Source organism: Arvicola amphibius, chromosome 12 (genome assembly GCF_903992535.2).
Source record: "Arvicola amphibius chromosome 12, mArvAmp1.2, whole genome shotgun sequence".
In the NCBI taxonomy this organism is placed as follows: domain Eukaryota; kingdom Metazoa; phylum Chordata; class Mammalia; order Rodentia; family Cricetidae; genus Arvicola; species Arvicola amphibius.
The window spans coordinates 135,050,394-135,069,217 of NC_052058.2; the positions used below are offsets into that span (position 1 = coordinate 135,050,394).

The 18,824-nt window shown below is 45.4% G+C and overlaps 1 protein-coding gene across 8 annotated transcripts in view; it reads right to left on the reverse strand.

The window, feature by feature from the left end:
- Oca2 (OCA2 melanosomal transmembrane protein) overlaps nucleotides 1-18,824 on the reverse strand; it is a 246,729-nt gene that overhangs the window by 189,319 nt on the left and 38,586 nt on the right. For all 8 annotated transcript variants that reach the window (XM_038313651.1, XM_038313654.1, XM_038313656.1 and 5 more), the window contains 3 exons: nucleotides 11,819-11,979; nucleotides 9,906-9,985; nucleotides 8,207-8,360 (listed from right to left, as the gene is read on the reverse strand). In XM_038313651.1, the coding sequence (XP_038169579.1) occupies nucleotides 8,207-8,360; nucleotides 9,906-9,985; nucleotides 11,819-11,979 (395 nt within the window). The remainder of the gene's footprint in view (nucleotides 1-8,206; nucleotides 8,361-9,905; nucleotides 9,986-11,818; nucleotides 11,980-18,824) is intronic.

The following is an 18,824-nucleotide window of genomic DNA, read 5'->3' on the forward strand; positions in this document are numbered from 1 at the left end:
TGTCACCTGAGAGGAGAGATTGTGTTGGTTGTCCAAAGGAAAAGCTCAGGAAAACTGTGTCCTGGAATCTCGCAGTACTAAGTTCATGAGGTACAAAGTCCCATTACATATCAGAAAGGTCTCCAAAGCTTAGCTACAGGGCTGAATCAAAGACTGCATAGCTATGACCCTAGCTGCACAGATTCATAACATCTGTCCACTCCTCCACAGATCCACTTAGAAGGTGTGGGGCTACCAAAATCTGGAGTTTCGTGCAACTCTATCCTTCAAATACACTAAGTCATACAGCATGAAACTAACCAAGCACAGAAGCCAGAACCCAGGAGGACTTTGTCAACCCCAAAAGAGTGATTCCTCCCCTGTGGCCTTTCCATGGTGAAAAGGCAAGAGTCCTACAGTCACAGGGCCACAGCTGAAGGCAGGAGTAAGCAGTACTGGAGCTACATGAGACAGAGATTCCATTTTTCCTGTCAGGAACCATTTCTACCTCTTCCCTACAGTTCCTATTCAAACCCTAGTCAGTACACGACCATGCACAAATTCAAAGAAGGGTGCAGTAGCTCCCTGTGCATCCCAGGGGCCAGAACACCCTCCCATTGAGCTGACTTGAACCTTGCAAAGTTCCCAGAAAATCTCCCTTATTGGGAGATGGTGGAAGGTAGGAATAACAGAGGGGAGGGACCTAGCTGGCAAGCAGTGCAGAAGTAAATCACACCAGTAGATGTAAAGACAGCATAAGCCTAATTTGGGCCAGCAGAGCACTGTTCCCACCTTCTAGTTACCATCCCTTTGAAGGCCAGCCTGGGCTCCGCACAGCATACAGAGAATTGGGATGTTCCACCAATATAGTCTGTCTGCACGCCAGAGAGAGGAGGAGGGAGAGAGAGGGAGAGAGACAGAGAGAGGGAGAAGGGGGAGGGGGAGAGAGGAGGAGAGAGAAAGGGGAAAAGGGAGGGAGGAAGGGAGAGAGAGGGAGGGAGAGAGAGAGGGAGAGAGAGAGTGAGAGAGACAGAGGGAGGAGAGAGAGAGAGAGGGAGGAGGGAGAGAGAGAAAGAGAAATGCCTTTCACAAGAAACTGAGAAGCTGCTCAATTTTTGCAGATGAACCAAGTAAGATTACCACAAGTCAGGAGCACAAAATTTGCCCTGTTAGTAATAAAGAGCTGGAAAATTAAGTTTGATATGGAATAATCCTGAGTACTGAATATTCTATCTCATATATAAAGCAGTACAGTCCCCGAATTCAGACAGAGGTGAGCCATTGATATCCTCGATGGTTCTTTAAGAACATGAGACTTCATAGTAAAGGATACCTTGAAGACCCTCCCTTTCCATACACATATGGACAAGTAAGTCCACACTAGTCACTAGCCCGAAGCTTCTGCCTATTGTTAGCAGGGTGACAGGAACACAGTTAAGCAAATATCTATGGAGTAGGATATAAGACCTTTGGGAATGCGCATGGAGTAGTGTAACTGAGTCAAATAAAGGATTTTTGTTTGTTTGTTTGTTTGTTTTTGTTTTTGTTTTTCGAGACAGGGTTTCTCTGTAGCTTTGGAACCTGTCCTGGCACTCCTTCTGTAGACCAGGCTGGCCTCAAACTCACAGAGATCCACGTGCCTCTGCCTCCAAAATACTGGAATTAAAAGCGTGAGCCACCACTGCCCGGGCAGCGATATTTTTAGCTTTTGGGAATACTCCACACTGATGTCAACGGTGGCTAAATCAGTTTGCACTCCAACAGACAGTGAATGAGGGCTCCCCTTCCCTACATCCTTGCTGATACTTGTTAGTTGTTTGTTTTCTGTCGGTTGCTTTTCTGGGTGTTAGCCATCGTGAGTAGGACAAGATGGAATTTCAAAGTAGTTTCAACTTTAACTTTCATTTCCCGAATTGCTAAAGATGATGAACAATTTTTGAGATATTTCTTGGACCATTTTTGTTCCTTCTTTTGGAAAACCTATAGCCCATTTCTAATTGGGTTGTTTGTTTTGTTGATTCTGTTTTGTCTTTGTTTTTTTTCTCTGTTGTTATTGTTGTTGTTTTGTTTTGTTCTTTATATATTCTAGATATTAATCCTCTACCAAATAAATTGCTAGCAAAGATTTTCTCTGGACTTCTCCTGACTAACGGTTGTGTTTCTTGTATAAAACCTTTTTAGTTTATGAGGTCCTTCTTGCCCATTGTTGGCCTTAATATCTAGACATATTGAGCCCTTTTTTACACCCCTATCTTGTAAGGAACTGCCTATGTTTACTTAGAACAGTTTTTGGCATTTTGGGGTTCACTCTAAGGGCTTTGAACCATTTAGAGTTGATTTTTGGACAAGATATTAACTTCTAGCTTTTACAGCACTGTAGATACCATGTTTCTCCTGTATGTTTTTGGCATCTTTGTTAAATATTAGATGGCTATAGCTATGTATGCTCATGTTTTGTTAGTCTATATTGTTCCATTGGTCTACATGTCTCTTTCTATGCCAGTACTACACTGTTTTTATGTCTTGAAATCTAGAACAGAAATCCCTCCAACTTTGTTCTTTTGCTCAGGATTGCTTTGGCTTTCTTTTGCTGTTCCACGTGAATTTTAGGATCTTGTTTCTGTTTCTGTTTCTGTGAATAATGCCATTGAGTTTTTTTTTTTTATTGAGATCTCATTGAATCTGTAAACTGCTTTTGGTAGTATGCCCACTTTTCATAATATTAATTTTACCAATCAGTGTATATGAGGCCTTTCCAAATTCTAGTCACTTCCTCAAGCTCTATCTTCCACAGATTTAAAATATTTTATTATAGAGGTCTTTCTCCTCCTACTATGTTTATTCATAGATATTCTATTGTGTCTGAGGCTACTGTGAATTTTATTGTGTCCGTGGTTGCAACTCAGCATATCTGGTATAGTGTATAGAACAACTATTGATTTCCTATCCAACTCTGATAAAAATCATCCATCTTTTCGACAAGTTTTCCGATGGCATTTTTGGAATTCCTTGTGTATAATATTACACCACATACAATTAGGAATAATTTGACTTCTTTGCTATTTATGTTCCTTTAATTTCCTTCCCTTATTGCTTTATTGATCCAGATAGTGTTTCAAGTACCATTCTGAAAAGAAGTGGAGGTGGTGGAAAGCCCTTTCTAAGTCCTGATTTTAGTGGTGTTGCTTCGGGGTTTTCTCCATTTAGGATACTGTTGGGTGTGCATTTGTCATATACAGCTTTTATTATACAGAGGTATCTTCCTTCTAGTCCTATCGTATCTAGGGCCTTTGTCATGAAGCCTTGTTGGATTTTGTCAAAGGCCTTTTCTGTTTCTATTGAGACAATTGGGTGATTTTTGTCATTAAAACCATCTGTATGCTTTATTTTATTTGCTGGCTTAGGTAGGTTGAACCGTCCATGTATCTCCAGGTTAAAACCAGTTTGATCATAGAGGGGGACTTTCCCAAAGACAACCCACAGCAGTATTCTATGTAGCACTGGTTGGGTGGACATGAATTCTTTTAGTCTGTTTGTACCATGGAAAGATTTTATTTCTCCTTCAACCATGGCAAATAGTTTTGCTAGCCACAGCAGTCTGGGCCTGCATCCATGGTCTTTTAAAACTCACAGAACATTTCTCCCGACTCTTCTTGCTTTGAGGTTTCCACTGAGAATGTGTTCTTTTGGGTTTGCGTTGTATGTGACCTGTGTCTATTCTATGGAAGCTTTCAATACTCTTGCTTTGTTCTGGATATTCAGCGTTTTCACTATGATATGCATGGAAAGTTTCTTTTTGGTTTTCTCTACCTGGTGTTCTGTGTGCTTCTTGTATCTGTATGTGTATGGCAGTCTGTAGTTTGCAGGAGTTTTCTTCTAGGATTAGTGGCCTGGGATTCTTCTCCTTGGTTCACACCTATCATTTGAAGATCTGGTCTTTTCACGGTGTCTCATAGTTCCTGAATATTCCTGTCCTGTGTCTCTTTTGATTTTTTTATATTCTTTGCTTGAGCCCTCTAATCCCTCCACTGTATCACTGAGTCTGGATATTCTGTCTTCTGCTTGATTCCTTCTACTTGTAAGGCTTCCTCTGAGTTTTCTAATTGGGTTTTTGAGCTTCTCGATCCCACCATTTCATCTTGATCTCCTTTGGTATTTTTACATCCTTAGTGAATTCCATTTTCAAATCCAGAATTGTTTCTGTCATTTTCTTCAACCTGTATTTGTGTTTCTTGGGCATCCCTCAGGTATTTATGTCTTTAAGTTTGTTGAGCTATCTCTTCATGCAGCCTTCAAACTTCCTAATTCTTTGATTATGTTTATGATTGTTCCTTTACGTTCCTGATCTCGGGGGTTCATCTAGGTGATTCTCCGAGGAGAACGTTTCTACAAGACTGGTAGGTTTTATTGGGGACAGGCTTACTGTCCTAACTTTTCATGTCGTTTATGTTTTGAGGGGGAGACCTGAGCATTTGGACTTCTTTTCTTGGTTGGAAATCTGGTGTGGACACAAAAGACTGACACTAAGGGTGTGCCACCCAGCCCAAATCTGGAGGCTGGGCAGAGCATAGGGAGGGTGCACAAGTCTGAGCCAGGGTCCTGGTTGTGGGCCTGGGGTACGTATGGGGATTAGGAAGGTGAAGGCAGAGACGTGTCTGGTGGGGTCACCAAGCTGGATTGGTGCACAGTACTTTTGGACTGGGACATACCTGAAGGTTGGATAAGGTCAGGAGGACACACGGATTAGGATGGAATGCAGAATATCAGTCCCTCCCAAGCCTGAGGTTGAGGGTAGCATGAACAGGTTTCCCCAGAATAGGCCAGGGTACCTAGTGTGGGACCTGGGCTAAGTCTGAGGATTGTGAACGGCGCAGGTGGGGAAGGTTGGGTGGACAGTACCCAACCTGGGCTGAAGTCCAACTATGCAGGCCAGGCTGTGCCTGGTGATTGGTTATAGCACAGGCAGAATCAGATTAGGAAGGCCCAGGACACTGAGCCAGTGCAGAAGATCATAACTAGCTTTTAAACTGAATGCTGCATAAACGCATAAAACAAATACAGAGAACCTGAGCCGTGAAGCCAGGCCTCACAGAGACTGCACGGCTCTGCCTCTGTTTGATAAGGGGGTAAAGGGAAGAGCCTTTGTGTTTCCAGCAGAAAGGAACCCACCGTGGATGTCTGGGAAACATATTATCTCCTTTATGCTGTGAACTCTTTTTCATTAAGACCGTCTAAGACTTTTTTTTAAATATTATTTTTATTCAGTCTGCAGACCTTAGCTGCGGTAGAATTTTTAATATCCTATGCTGGGAAATTCTCTAAGACCGAGGCCCAGTAATAGATCAAAGTATGAGCATTAGAAGGATTGCTTCAGCTTTGTTCTTGCTTTCAACGAGGACAACTTTACAAGGATAAGAAATACGGCACCGAGGAATCACCAATAATTCTGCCTCCACTGTAGGATCAGAGGTGTAAATAACCCAACGGATGTCCTAAAGTGGCCCCATCCTATCCAGATATTAGGGACATACAGGAACCCTGGCTGGGCCTTTTTTTTTTTTTTTTTTTTTTTTTGTCTCCTGTTCAATGTAGGTCAGGGGCACAAAAAGAAAAAAAAATGGTGTAGGCAAATGCTTAGCTGTTAGGTTGACCAGGCTCAGAACTCAGCACCTAACTCAAGCATCTAAAGGCACTCTTGGGACATTTCCTTATTTATAGAGCTAGCTCCATGCTGGATTCTGTTGAAGGCGCTGGCCTCAACACTGATGAAGAGGCAGGATAAGGGAGTTCCCATGTGACCAGGAAATGGGTCACAACTACAGATAGCAATGGTGACAGCGTGGAGGGAGAGTGAGTGGGCAGATTAGTGGTTCACTCCAGGACTTGCTTCCTCGGGGCAGGGGGGTAAGGCAGCAGCAATGTAGGCTGAAGGTGCCTGTCTGCATAGCCTCTAGTTCCGGAAAAACTTTGACTCTGACTCAGGGAATCTTCTGAGTCTTCATGCATTGAGTCCTCAAGCAAGCCAGGAAAACTAGAGTGTTGGGCTTACTTCCAGAGACAAGGCATGCCCCCTGCCCACGGGAACTCTCACCGATGAACAAATTCTACAGAATTCAAATGTAAGTCAAGTCAAAGGAAAGATCTTGCACCATAAAAAAATCAATAAGCTGACGCCAAATATACAGCATGTTCTCTGACCATAAGGGAATCAAACTCTGACCGCATGACTGAAAGGCAACAGAGAAAGTGCTGAAGTTCACACGCTGAGCGGTAAATACCTAAGCCATGTATGGTAGCATGCATCTACAGGCCCCGCTGCTCAAGGAAGCTGAGGCCAGAGGAGCACTTGAGTTCAAGAGTTCGAAGCCAGCCTGGACAACATACCAATACTCGGCAACCCTTCCCGCCCCCCTCCAAAATAAATAAATAAACATGTTAAATTTTTTTGAAAGATGAAGCTAAATGAAACTGAAATGCAAAAATCAAAATCTGCAGGGTGGAGCTGAAGAAATGCTAACATGATTGGAGTCAGTCGCTTAAAAAACCACGCGCATGAGGATGCCCCAATGTATGTGCAACGTAAATCAATCTAGTGCACCAGTTAGCTGCTGCCAGCAAATAAAAGGATCACAGGGATGGACGCAGACAAGTACACGGCAAACCCAACACCCAGTGGGGGAAGGAAGTCTCAGTACAGTATAGCTGGACAGGAAAGGGGCTTCTGCAGCCTCATAAGCAGCATAGACAGGACAAGAGCTGGTGTCTTACTCATGGCGGAGGCGGGAGTCCTCCCAGTACGACCAGAGAGCACTCTTGCTGCCTTATTATGGTTGCTGTAATGAGGAGGGTGGAGGAAAAATTTAAGGGATACAGATTGGAAAGGAAACAAAATAAAACCACCCCCACTACACATGCTGTGATGTTCTATATTTAAGATCTCAAGAATCCCATTTAAAAAAAAACTCCCTCGAGATCAGGAAAATGACAAATCATAAAACGTAAGCCTAAAAATTCCTCTCCCTGTGCTGACAGTGACGGGCTGGACAAAAGAACAAGGAGTGCCAGCCACCATCGCTGCAAAGAGAAGGAAGTGTGCAGATTCAGCACAACTGGATAGTGCCTGCACAATGACTTCTTTAAACAAAGCCGAAATGAATCAGGAGATAGATAGACCATGCTCACAGACTCTAAGAGCATATAAAGTGTATATGGGACAAGAATGATTGCCACACCAAGCAGCTTTGGGGAACTGCAACAAGTGAGAGATGCCCCCTCCCCACACTGTGCAGACAGGACACACCTGCCACGATCAAGACAGTGTGGGAGGGGATGGATAGGCACTTAAACCAACGTGCCAAGACAAGGAACTGAGAAATATGCCCCACAAAGCTCTAATTGCTTTTTAAATGATTTCTTAGATAATTTATTTTATGCATTTGATTGTTTCACTTATATGTAAGTCTGTGTACTATGGGCATGCCTGGAAGCAAAAGAGGAGGTCGGATCCCTTGGGACAGTTGTGGACAGTGGTGAACCTCCATGTGAATTCTGGGAATTAAGTCCAGGCCTCGGCAGCAACAACAAATGCTCTAACCATTGACCCATCTCTTCAGCCCATGCAATGCTCCCTTTTTTTTAATTTTATACAGGAACCAAAGCAATTCATCAGAGGAGAGAGCGCTCCCTTGATAAATGGTGCTGGGATAATTGATGGAGCAGCCATGGACCGGAGAAGAAACCTCCATCTAAGACACACATAGATACCAGCTCAAAACTAAAACTTTAAACACTATCGGTAACTTATAACTGAGCAATACGTTTTTAGACATAACACCAAATCATAATCTCTAAGACACACAAACTCCATAAGTCACGCTAAAAGAATATTTACAAAATGTATATCCAACAAAGCTTTGCATATTTGTATCTCAACTATATAAGCACTCGAAACGCAACATTAAAAATTCAGTTACAAAATGTATAGATGGAAACTTACAGACAGCTCACTAAAGCTGTTCCGGCCCTCTCATCCCTAATCTTGTTTGATCAGTACTCACGATTCTGCAACTAAATGGAGACAGTTGCCTTTTCTACCTAGACTAAGGGACATTCTAATCCTTAGAAATCACAACTTCCCAACTTCACCAACTAAAGTCTATCAAAGTGGCTAATGAACTGTACTGACTATGGGTACTGGTAGATCATAGGAAGCAGGCGTGGTCGTTACCTCAAATATTATCAGAGTGTAAACCCCTGTGAGGATGGCCACGGCGATCGTCACTTGTGCTTCAACACTCGCCCCGAGGAACTGATGGGCCAGCAAGAGAGGAACGAGGCGAGTCTGCTGGAGGGAAGCCTGGATACTGATCGAAACAGCCTCCCTGAAAAATAAATCAAAGGTCTTGAGGCTGATCGGGGACACAGTGAATAATTACTGTACTTCTTCAACATCCTTTCTAGCAAGCCAGCATGGCCAGAGCCAGAGCCCAGGGTATTATTCCACAGTGGTTCAGCCAAATGCACAATCTCACAGACAAAAGAGCCCTAAGTACAGGCCTAAAATGCAGGGCTCAATCTTTCTGGGATACTCAACAAGAACTCTTCAGACTTTTGAAGGTGCCACTCAGCAAGTAGCCTGCAGATGGCAAAGGGTTTAGTCATTCATTTTTCTCATCAACATAATGGAGTGCTTCAGCTACTAATACACTCACCAGCTAGTTAAACTTTAGTCCCCAAGAGTGTGAAACGGTGCCTAAAATGGGAAGCCTGCGGACAATCAAGTGTGACGTGCGGAAACAGAAGAGTTTTGCTATAAAAGTCTCTCGATCTTTAACTTTGGTGAGCCTTGTAGTGTCAACTCCCACCCCAAGTGAACTCCTAACTCCCCAGAACACGATTATGTAGAGATGGCTCTTAAGGAAGAAAGAATGTTGAAATGAAGTCATGAGGGTAGATCTTAATTCAGTGGGACTTGCGTCCTTCAGCAGAGATAAGGACCCAGATATACAAGGAAGACAAAACAAGATGACATCTGTGACCCAGGAAGACAGCTCTCATGGTAAGCTAAGCCTGACAACAGCCTGACGTCCAATTCCCAGTCTCAAGTTCTGAATAAATATGTGTGATGCTTCAGCTGTCCAGGGCACGCACCCTAGCTGGTCATAACCACCATGGTCATAACCACAACCACAGTGCAGGTGGAAGAGAGTGTTTTTAGTTAAATAAAAAGCCAAAGGAACTCAAAATCGCCACCGGGTACAAGAGATTATATCCAGGATCCCCAAAGATACCAAAACCAGGATACTTAAATCTCTTATATGAACTGCCATAGTACTTATATACTATTAATAAAATTGAGCATTGACTAAAACATGCCTTCCCTTCAAAATGGGTACTGAAGTCAATCTTCTTTTGTCCCGACCAGGATAGTTACAGCGTCTTTTGTAGAGGTTTGCGCTTGCTGTCGACACTGAACATCTGAGCACCTGCTCAAATCGCATTACTCATCTGTGACTACGTGTGCCCAAGTGTGCGACAGGCTGAACTTCCTTAAGCAAGTGATAGTTTGGGTGTGCCATTCCAAAGGTCAGTCCTGGAAACTCAAGCTGCAAGTTATGTGTTGATCGTGTTTGGGGAGGTGCGTAGGTTTAGGCGACTCCTCAAATGGTACCTGCAGCTGGGGGGAAAGAGTGCCCCAGGCTGGCAGGCTTGCTCTGTCTTGCCATTGGATGTCACCAAAGGTCCCACTCTATGTCAAGAAGATGTTGACACTGTGCCCTTGGCCTTCCCAGCCTCCAGAACAGTAGATAAAGAAACCATTATTCCTCATAAGTGAGTCAGTCTTGGGTACGCTGGTGTACCCGCAGAAGACAGAAAGAAGATGATAAGCCTTACCCAGAAAACTCATCCCGAAACCCCAAACCCACCTGCTCACGATCTCAAAAGTTCTGCTCACCAGCGTGTGCTCACTTCTTGGATTTAAAAGGACAGTCCAGTTGTGAGTGGCCTGCAGAAGTCAAAATTTACAATTATAGTAAGTCTTTGTGAATAAGCACCATGAAACATAGTTATATTTTCTGTACGGACACAATTTTTTGCAAATATTCTCATCTAATTCTTGAATACAGTAGAACCTGTGGTGGGTAAGGAAGGCCAACAACACTGATTTATGAATAAATCATTAAAATGTACTGGAATTAATTGAGTCTTGGGTAATCTTTTAGTCCTCTGAGGCAATTAAAAAAATGCCTCCTTAGAACTGATTTCTGCTTACAGTCAGGAAGCACAAACCTGCCCCCAAGAAACTCCAGCACCCTGTGTCACGGGGATCCTCCTCCCACAGAGCTGAACTGGCACCTCAGCAGCGGCGGACAAACCTGCCCTGACCCAACATAGCAGATGGCAGAGAACCAGAGAGGAACCTTCCAGGGGGAGGACGGGTCTCCCTCACAGATGGAGAGAAACCAAACCGAACACAGGAGCTCTACGATAGGTCTCTGCAGAGAACCTTCTGCATGAGGAAACAGATATCATCCCCGAAGACTCGGGGGCTTGCAAAGATGGTGTCTGAGGGAAATGGTCTCTTGTGTTTCTGGCGATGGATGTGTACGTGCGCATGCGCAGAGTGCCAGCGTGTTACACGGAGACTTCTGGCCAGAGCAAGGACAAGCGATACTACTCATTTGATCTGGACAATAACTACGCTGAGAAGGTACCTAGACAATAGACCTTACTTGTAGTTATCCGTAGCATAGCAGGGAACCTGTAATAATGACGTGTGGTGGTTAAATAACTTCCTGCCACAGAGACGATGAATGTTTGAGAAGGCTGCAGTGTCAGTTGCTCTGATTCGATTATCACACTTTGTGTGTATGTATCAAACTATTACACTCTGCCATATAAGTATATACGCATGATGTGACAATTAAAATTTTTAATTGTAGAATAATGTTTAAAGGCATCAACTTATACCCCACGGCCTTCAACATAAGAGTCAATAGGCACGGGCTAGTCACATCTGCCCCCCTCGTTCACGGCAGCGGGCTGTGCACCTCACATGGGAACTTAGTTTCTGTCTTAAGGTCATTCTATGATTCAGAATGCTAATGGTGTACCAGCCTTTGACAGAATGGTGTACCGTTCTTGGTTAGGATTAGACTTTTGTCCTGAGGACTACAATCTACAGAACAGAAAAATGTAAGAGGCACAGCCTCGCACATAAACAGGGCTCCCTTCCAATGGTTGGTGACACCAGGGAAAACTTCTGAGCACAGGACCTATCTTACAGGCAGGTGTTCCCGTGGGTGTCCAGTGAAGTCACTAACCCCGGGACTTGGGGACGGGTGGGGCTCCATAGAGAGGCATGGTGCCTTTGATGCCTAGATTCTGATGGCCGCTGGCTCTCCTCCTGCACGCAGGCGCATTTTCAGAATGGGAGCTGAAGGCAGAGTTCTGCGCAGGGCCCTACAGACACATGGCTCAGGGACCTATGTGCTCTGCAATGCCCCAAACACAGGTGCAGCCTCCACCTGTCCCCTGTGACGTCAGCCGAGTCCCAGACAGACTTGCACTTTACAACAAAAACTGCCAACATCCATAATGCTTCTCTGAATAAGCGAGTAGAAATTTTTGTTGCATGAAAAGCTTGCAGGTGTGACTTGACCGCAATGGCATGGAAAAATAATTTCAATGACAAAGAGAAAGAAAAGCATCAATGGCTTCGCTAATAACGGAGTTACTGCCTTTTGGCTTCCGTCAAATCCACTCAACAAGAAGCTCAGTTTATGATGAGGTGTAGTGAGATTTTACAATTCCTTTCAAACAATTGTGGAAGTATAACCTGTGGTCGCCGCCTCCTGCTGCTGCCCGTTGGGTCGGCCTGGGTCACCACCACCACGACATGCTCTTCTTTCCCTGAACCGCTTGGTCCACCAGCCATCAGGGGCCCTGCCAGGTCCAGCTGAAGCATTACGGAGTCCACGTGGCCACTGAGGTTCACAGCTGAGGGCGGATCAAGGTGAAGTACAGAGCAAGGAAGAAACGCCTACTAACCCATTGACCCCGCCCCAAGACACACCCCTTCCTAGGAGCGCTCCCGACAAAATGTCCATCCAGCCTTTCTCCAGGCCCTGTACCCTGAGCCACTTATCACTCCAGTCCCTCATTGCGACACATCCGATTGGTTTTAGGCAGCTCCATCATGCTGAAGGCCTGTTGCTTGAGTTCTGAATACTATCTAAGCAGTGCTCACGACTGTCTTCTTGCTTCCCTTGTTACAGCTAGCATAAAATTCCCGTCCAAGTTCACGCGCGCCCGTAGAAGGCCAGATTCTCTCATGAATGAACTAACACATACGCTCATCTAAGTCATAGGGTCTCAAATCCCTGGCTGCAACCTGAGAAACCACAAGGAGGTTTAAAAGCATTCTGAAACTGGCGAAAATCAACAGTGTCCACAGCAAACAAGAAGGCTGAGGGCCAAGCTCTTGGTCAGGACAAGAGGCCCCTCCCACTTCACAATCCTTCCCAGGGCACTGGGTGGGCCCAGTGCCTTCTTCCCCTCAACTCCTACATCCCTACCTGTGTGTTGTACAAACATAAGAGCCCATGTTCCTCAGCTGCCTTGACCCTCAGAACCTCCCACCTCTGCTGCCAGGTCCCAGTACCATGGAGTGTGTAAGAGCGACAGCTGACTGCCCAGGACAACTAGCTCGGGCATTTTGAGCCAGGTCTCCAAAGACTTCAGAAAGAGCTTGCTGGGTTCAGGATTTACCAACGGTCGGTGCCTTCGGCCCCTAGAAGTGCAGCTGGTAGTTTATTGGAGGGAAGGTAGCTACAAGGTTCCCTTTGCGTGATGGCGAAGTCTTTCAGTAAATGGCTCCTTTTCTTTTTTATTTTATTATTATTTTTTTAATTTTCAAGACATACTATTTTTTAAAGTAAAGGAAATGTTGGGTGAGCCCTGTGATCTGTGTGACAGCTGCCCCACACTGCTCGACACTTGGGTTTAGAAGGAACAAACGGAAAATGGAAGTCACACATGGAGCAAAATTTACAAAGAAAAGGTCCAAGAGACCCTGTTGCTCGGCCAGCCTGAAACGGTTCCTATCCTGGTCTTTTTCCCCCAAGCCGGACTCAGAAGAAATAGTTTAATAGGCCTTGAAGACGACAGAAAGTAGAACAGTGCCACCTAGAGGCAAACCTCAGAAGAGCAGCGGGCGTCTCTCCCGGATTTGAGCTTTTATCTGTCTACTGCCTGGTAAAACAAAGCCTTTGTCCTCGGGTGAAGTCGTTATTCTTCTTCTATGAATGCTCAAATACCTGACAAGAACAAACTCTAGAACAGAAAAAATTCAGTCCGGCTGTCAGCTTGAGAAGACCTAGTCTTCATGTTGGGAAGGCAGGTGGCTCCATTGCAGTGAGAACATTCTGGAAGAGAAGCTGGGGCCAACAAGGCTGGGCTATAACCCTCAAGGCCAGCTCCACTAATCCACTGCCTACAGTAGGCCACGCCCCTCAAAGATTCCACAACCTCTCAAAATAGTGCATGAGTCTTTGCAGGGGTGGGGGGGAAGAAGCACTAGTTGGGAGGTAACCAGGTGACATAAAAACACCCTACAGGTAGCCAATCAAAGGGAGAACACAAACATTTAAGGGGCAGCTGAGTGTAGTGGTGCATGCCTTTAATCCCAGCACTCTGAAGGCAGAGGAAGCCAGATCTTGGTGAGTTTGTGGCCAGCCTGGTCTACAGAGTGAGCCCCAGGACAGTCGGGACTGCCTTCTCCCATTGCTCTGAGGACAGTGCCTTCCTCCTCTACCACTGCTAGCTTGCCCAGTGCAGAGACCTGGACTGGGAGCTGGGAGAAAGACGTGAGATGGAACTTTAGAAGGCAGGCAACGTGCTACTCTAGGGCAGGGGACAGTCTCCCCAGGAGAGACCTTTGCTGACACCTACACTGTGAGACCTTCCACATTGTGACAGAGCCATTAACTTAGGCTCAGTATCACCAGGCCCGAAGTATCTGCTTGCTCAAGCTTTGGCCCTGTTTCAGACTGGGCCTTGGTTTTAGTCCCTTCCTTGGCCTGCAGGCAATCCTCCACCAGAGGATTCCTTCTTCCTTTGCCATAGTTACTTTGAGGGTCGATTTGCCTGGGTTACAAGATTTCCAGGTATTTGGTTAGTCAGTCACTGGGTACACCATGAACGTGTTTCTGAAAGAAATTAACCTTTGAACTGGTGGACTTAATGAAGCTAATGCCCTCCCCCAACACGTCAGATGTCATCCAACCCACGAATCCAGGTGGATGAGGTCCCTGAGGGGAGGCAGTCCACTTGCTCACTAGTGAGCCCAATCTTCATCTCCTGCTCTAGGCTCAGGCCTTTGATCTTAGACTGGAACACGTACCACTGCCATCCCAAACACCCAGGCCTTTGAGTTCCACTTGGCCTTGCAGGTGGAATTCTTAGCTTTCACAAGCATATGAGTCAGTGTCTTAAAATAATTTTTGTGTGTGTGTGTGTGTGTGTGTGTGTGTATATAGACATATACACTTGTTTTGTATATCTATAGTGTGTGTGTGTGCGTGTATGTGTGTGTGAGTGTGTGTATGCATTCTGTGTTTTGTTGTCTAATTTATGGGGTCCTATTCAGAGACCCTAAAAGGGTAATGGAGGAAATTGTCTTCATTCCCTATAGGGTTTTCCTCTACATTCATTGGTAGCTCTGGCCACAGCTCAAGGTGTGCCAAGGGGCAGAAGGGAGCATGGAAAGAGAGAGGGAAACAAAGGATGAAGTGTTGAGAAGAAAGGCGAGGGGAGAGGTGGAGAGATGGAGGGAAGTGGGGGCAAATCTAGTAACCTGTGGGCAAAGGGTCCCTGGCCTCTGCTCCTTTTCCTTAGTGGCCTGGGAGCCCCACCACCCTCTCCTAAAACAAGCACAGACAACAATTCAGGGACAAAGGACTTCAGGTGCCTGCAATTACAGGTTTCTAAAATAAGCCCTGCAATTACTGAGCTGACAAGAGCTTGACTGCTACAAGGGAACGCAGATGTTCACAAGGAAGACATAGCCTTGTTATTCCGCAACTGAGGGAGAGCGGCTCTCCGACCCAGCGGCCTTCCTGTCCCAGCCAGCACACAGTCTGTGCCTCTGGCCTCAGCTCCAACCAGGAAGGCTAGCAAAGGTCAAGAAGGGAGAACACATGGGCTGTACTAATTTCTCTTTCTTCTAAGAACTGCCCTCAGAGGTCAGAATCCCATTCCGCCCCCAACACACCTTGTCTGTTTCTTAGTTCTGGTGTTTTAAGACAGGGTCTCAGTGTGTAGTAGATTTGCATCTCCTGCCTGAGCTTCTCAAGTGCTAAGATCATCACAGTCACGCCTCACCCACATGCTAGACCTGAAGGGAAAAAAATCAAAAATAATAAGCTAGAGATTCAAGCATGCTTCTGTCTACCAGTTCAGAGAATACGGCCCTGGCTATGAGCTATGTATTGAGCCCTGTGACCTATCACAAAGAACATTATTCTTCCAGGCAAGCCAGAAGACCCTGGTTAACAGCTACCCCTACATTATCTCTGCTCTATAAATCCCCCATTTGTTCAAAATGACTAGAACTTAGAGTTGTTGTCTCTGTATCAAAAAATCAAAAAATGTCTAATTAATTGAAACGTAACTTGGGGACAGGAACCGAAAAGCAACGTATATGCGGAAGCCCATTTAAGGATGTGGTGTGTGATAGCTCAAAGCTTTGTAAGTTACGGAAGATCTGTGTTCAGGGCAGAGGCTTCTTGACCTGGGGGCGTTGGTCAACCACTCACTACAGAGATTTTTTTTTCATGTTATCTCTGGGTGCTTGGAGGATTTTCTGCAGGGAGACATTTCATCTGCTGTTTCAGCCCCTTCTTCAAGTCTAGCAGAACTTCCCTCCATAGAGCATCTCTCTATACCTTCTGCAGCCCACAAATCCCTAGCTGGAGTAAGGCCCAAGAGGGCCACACAAACCCTCACTGTGCATTTAGAGACTAACATCTTGGGAGAGGAGCCATTGGAAATCTGTGGTGACAGTGGACTTGTTCTGAGGAGCCCACATGAAAATGAAATCAGCCTCCCATGGAGCAATAATTGCCCTACATCCCTGTGATGTGGGAGTCCCCTCTGTGTGCTGTAATTACCATTAATGAATAAAGAAACTGCCTTGGCCTGTTGATAGGGCAGAACTTAGATAGATGGGGAAGATGAAACTAAATGCTGGGAGGAAAAAGGGCAGAGTCAGAGAGACGCTATGGAGCTGCCACCAGAGTCAGACATGCCTAACCTTTGCTGGTAAGCCACTGCCACATGTCAATACACAAATTAATGGAGATGGGTTAAGTTAATATGTAAGAGTTAGCCAATAAGAATTTAGAGCTAATGAGCCAAGCAGTGTTTTAATTAATATAGTTTCTGTGTGGTTATTTTGGTTCTGGGCAGCCAATATGAACAAGTGGCCTCCTCCTACATCCCTGAGCATCCCTGCCCTCCTGCCTGGATGTCCCCATCTCTCCCATCTCTTTCTATCTTTTCTCTTTTTATTCTTTCATCCAAATGTGCAAGTTCACCCAGAAAACAGAAAATGAGCTTTCTGTTACCTGTGTTGCCTGAAACACATGGGCCACTGGGCAGGACAGGCTGTGAGCCCCTTGGTGGAGACTAGACACAGGACTGTCAGTGAAGAGCTTTGTGGAGGTGCTTTAGAATAGACATGGCACACCATGGTGGGAGGGTAAGAGGGCTTTACCTGTTGGTTTCCAGTCTCCCCCTAAACTGCTCCAGCTGTGTAGGATGCCCGTGTGACAAGGATTTTCCTCTTGGTCCTCACAGCACTGAATCCCACCCCCTGCTTCTGACCCCTCTCCTTCTGTGAGTCTCACTGCAGACAGGATCCAGCAACTGTGCAGGGCCTGAGAGGGTTTGAAGTCGCCCAGTGGTAGGGTAGGGAGAGCAGCATCTGGGTGCTGGGGGCCAGGATGAAGCCAGTGCATTGAAGGAAACAGGGGGCAAAAGAAGCCAGGAGACAGCAGGAGACAATCTTGGATTTTTTTCAACAAAGGGGGGGGGAGGGAGATAGAGAGAGAGAGAGAGAGAGAGAGAGAGAGAGAGAGAGAGAGAGAGAGAGAGAGAAAGAGAGAGAGAGAGAATCTGCCAGAATCCTGGCTTTTCAATCATCTAATCATCTCACAGGGAAGTGCTTCCTCAACTGAAACTCAGGCATCCCTTTCCCACATGGAGAAAGTACAAGGATGTGAGCCAAGGCTCAGTCAGACGGCAGTCTGAGCAACCTTGCAGTGAAAGTCGGGAAAACGGAGAGACTCCTTCACAAGGACTTGAAAGGCAAGCTATACAAATGACAAGGAGGAAGATGACCCAGTTTTACAAAGTGTAAGTGTAATAAATGTTAGACTTCTGCTTCCTACATGCATTAGTTCCTTTTATCTTTTTAAACGCGAACTTTCAGAGAAGCAAACCTGTTTTTAAAAATCCCATTTCGGATAGCATTTTTAAACACCTGGGAATAAACACAACCAAGGGGGTGAAAGATCTTTGCTCTGAAAACTTTCAGCTGCTGAAAAAAAAATTTAAAGAAGATCCTAGAAGATCTGTGCTCATGGACTGGCAAAATTAATGTGGCAAATGACTGTATTACTAAAAGCAATCTGCAGATCTGTGCAATCCCCGTCAAAAACTCAGTGATATTATTCATAGAACTAGTAAAAACTCAACTTTTCATAAGAAGCACCGAAGACCCTGAAGGCCGGAAATCACACTGAGCAGGAAAAGCAATGTTGGAAAAGCTATAGTCTGCTGTTGGCACCAAAATAAATAAATAAATAACGAAAATAAGAAGACATGTAAGAACCTGTCGCTGAAGCTCAGTTAACAACAAAGTTTTTCCCATTCATTAGCCAATGCTCTCTGCACCTTTACAATGGCTTTGATAATGTAAGTTTACTAAAGATAATGTATTGGTTGCCAGCCCCTTCATAGCAAGATGAACAAGAGGGCCAATGAGGCTGGATTCCCCAGGATTCAGTTCTACAGAGCCTACCTTCCTGTGAGGAAACAGCTGCTGGTCTATGACCGTGTATAAGATTCCATAAACTAAAAGTGAAGATAGAAATGCACTGGGGTCCCTCAGCAGTGTGCCCAATCCCTCAGACATCCTGCCTCTTCCCAAGCAGCAAACCTACTGTGGCTTTCTTGGGAAACAAAGGGCACATCTCCTGAACATCATCTAAAACCTGATGGAGAAGCCCTACTTTATCTTACTTCCACCGTGTCTCGAAATCGCCCCCAAAGCACCAACACATCTAGACTCTACTTGTCCCAGTTTTTACTCCCAGCACCTGGAATTGTGCCCCCTCTTGCTTTCCTCTTTCTCTCTACCTTCACTTGCGAGCTTCTCTCAGCAGCATCCCCTTGCCCATACTATGTACATTCCTCAAAGTTAGGCGCCACTATTCCAAGGCACCACTCACCACGTCCTGCATGGCATGGCCTCAGAAACCTGACTGCAGGAAGTCAGGAGTGAAGAAAGACAGACACACACAGAGAGAAGCTGGGATGGAGGGAGGGGCTGTGCTCGCTGGGGCAGAGGGCACCAACTCAGTACATTTATTCGGTCCAGCACAAGGGGGAGGAGTTAGCTCATCTCAGTGGGAGGTCCCTGTAGGGAGGAATCATGGGTTGCAGAAATATGAGAGGAGGAAGCTATAGTTGCCCGTTTTTGCACACACTCAATATCTGCACACAATTCCCATGGGTCTAAGACACTGGAATCCTTGATATGGCCATGTTCAAGTCAGACA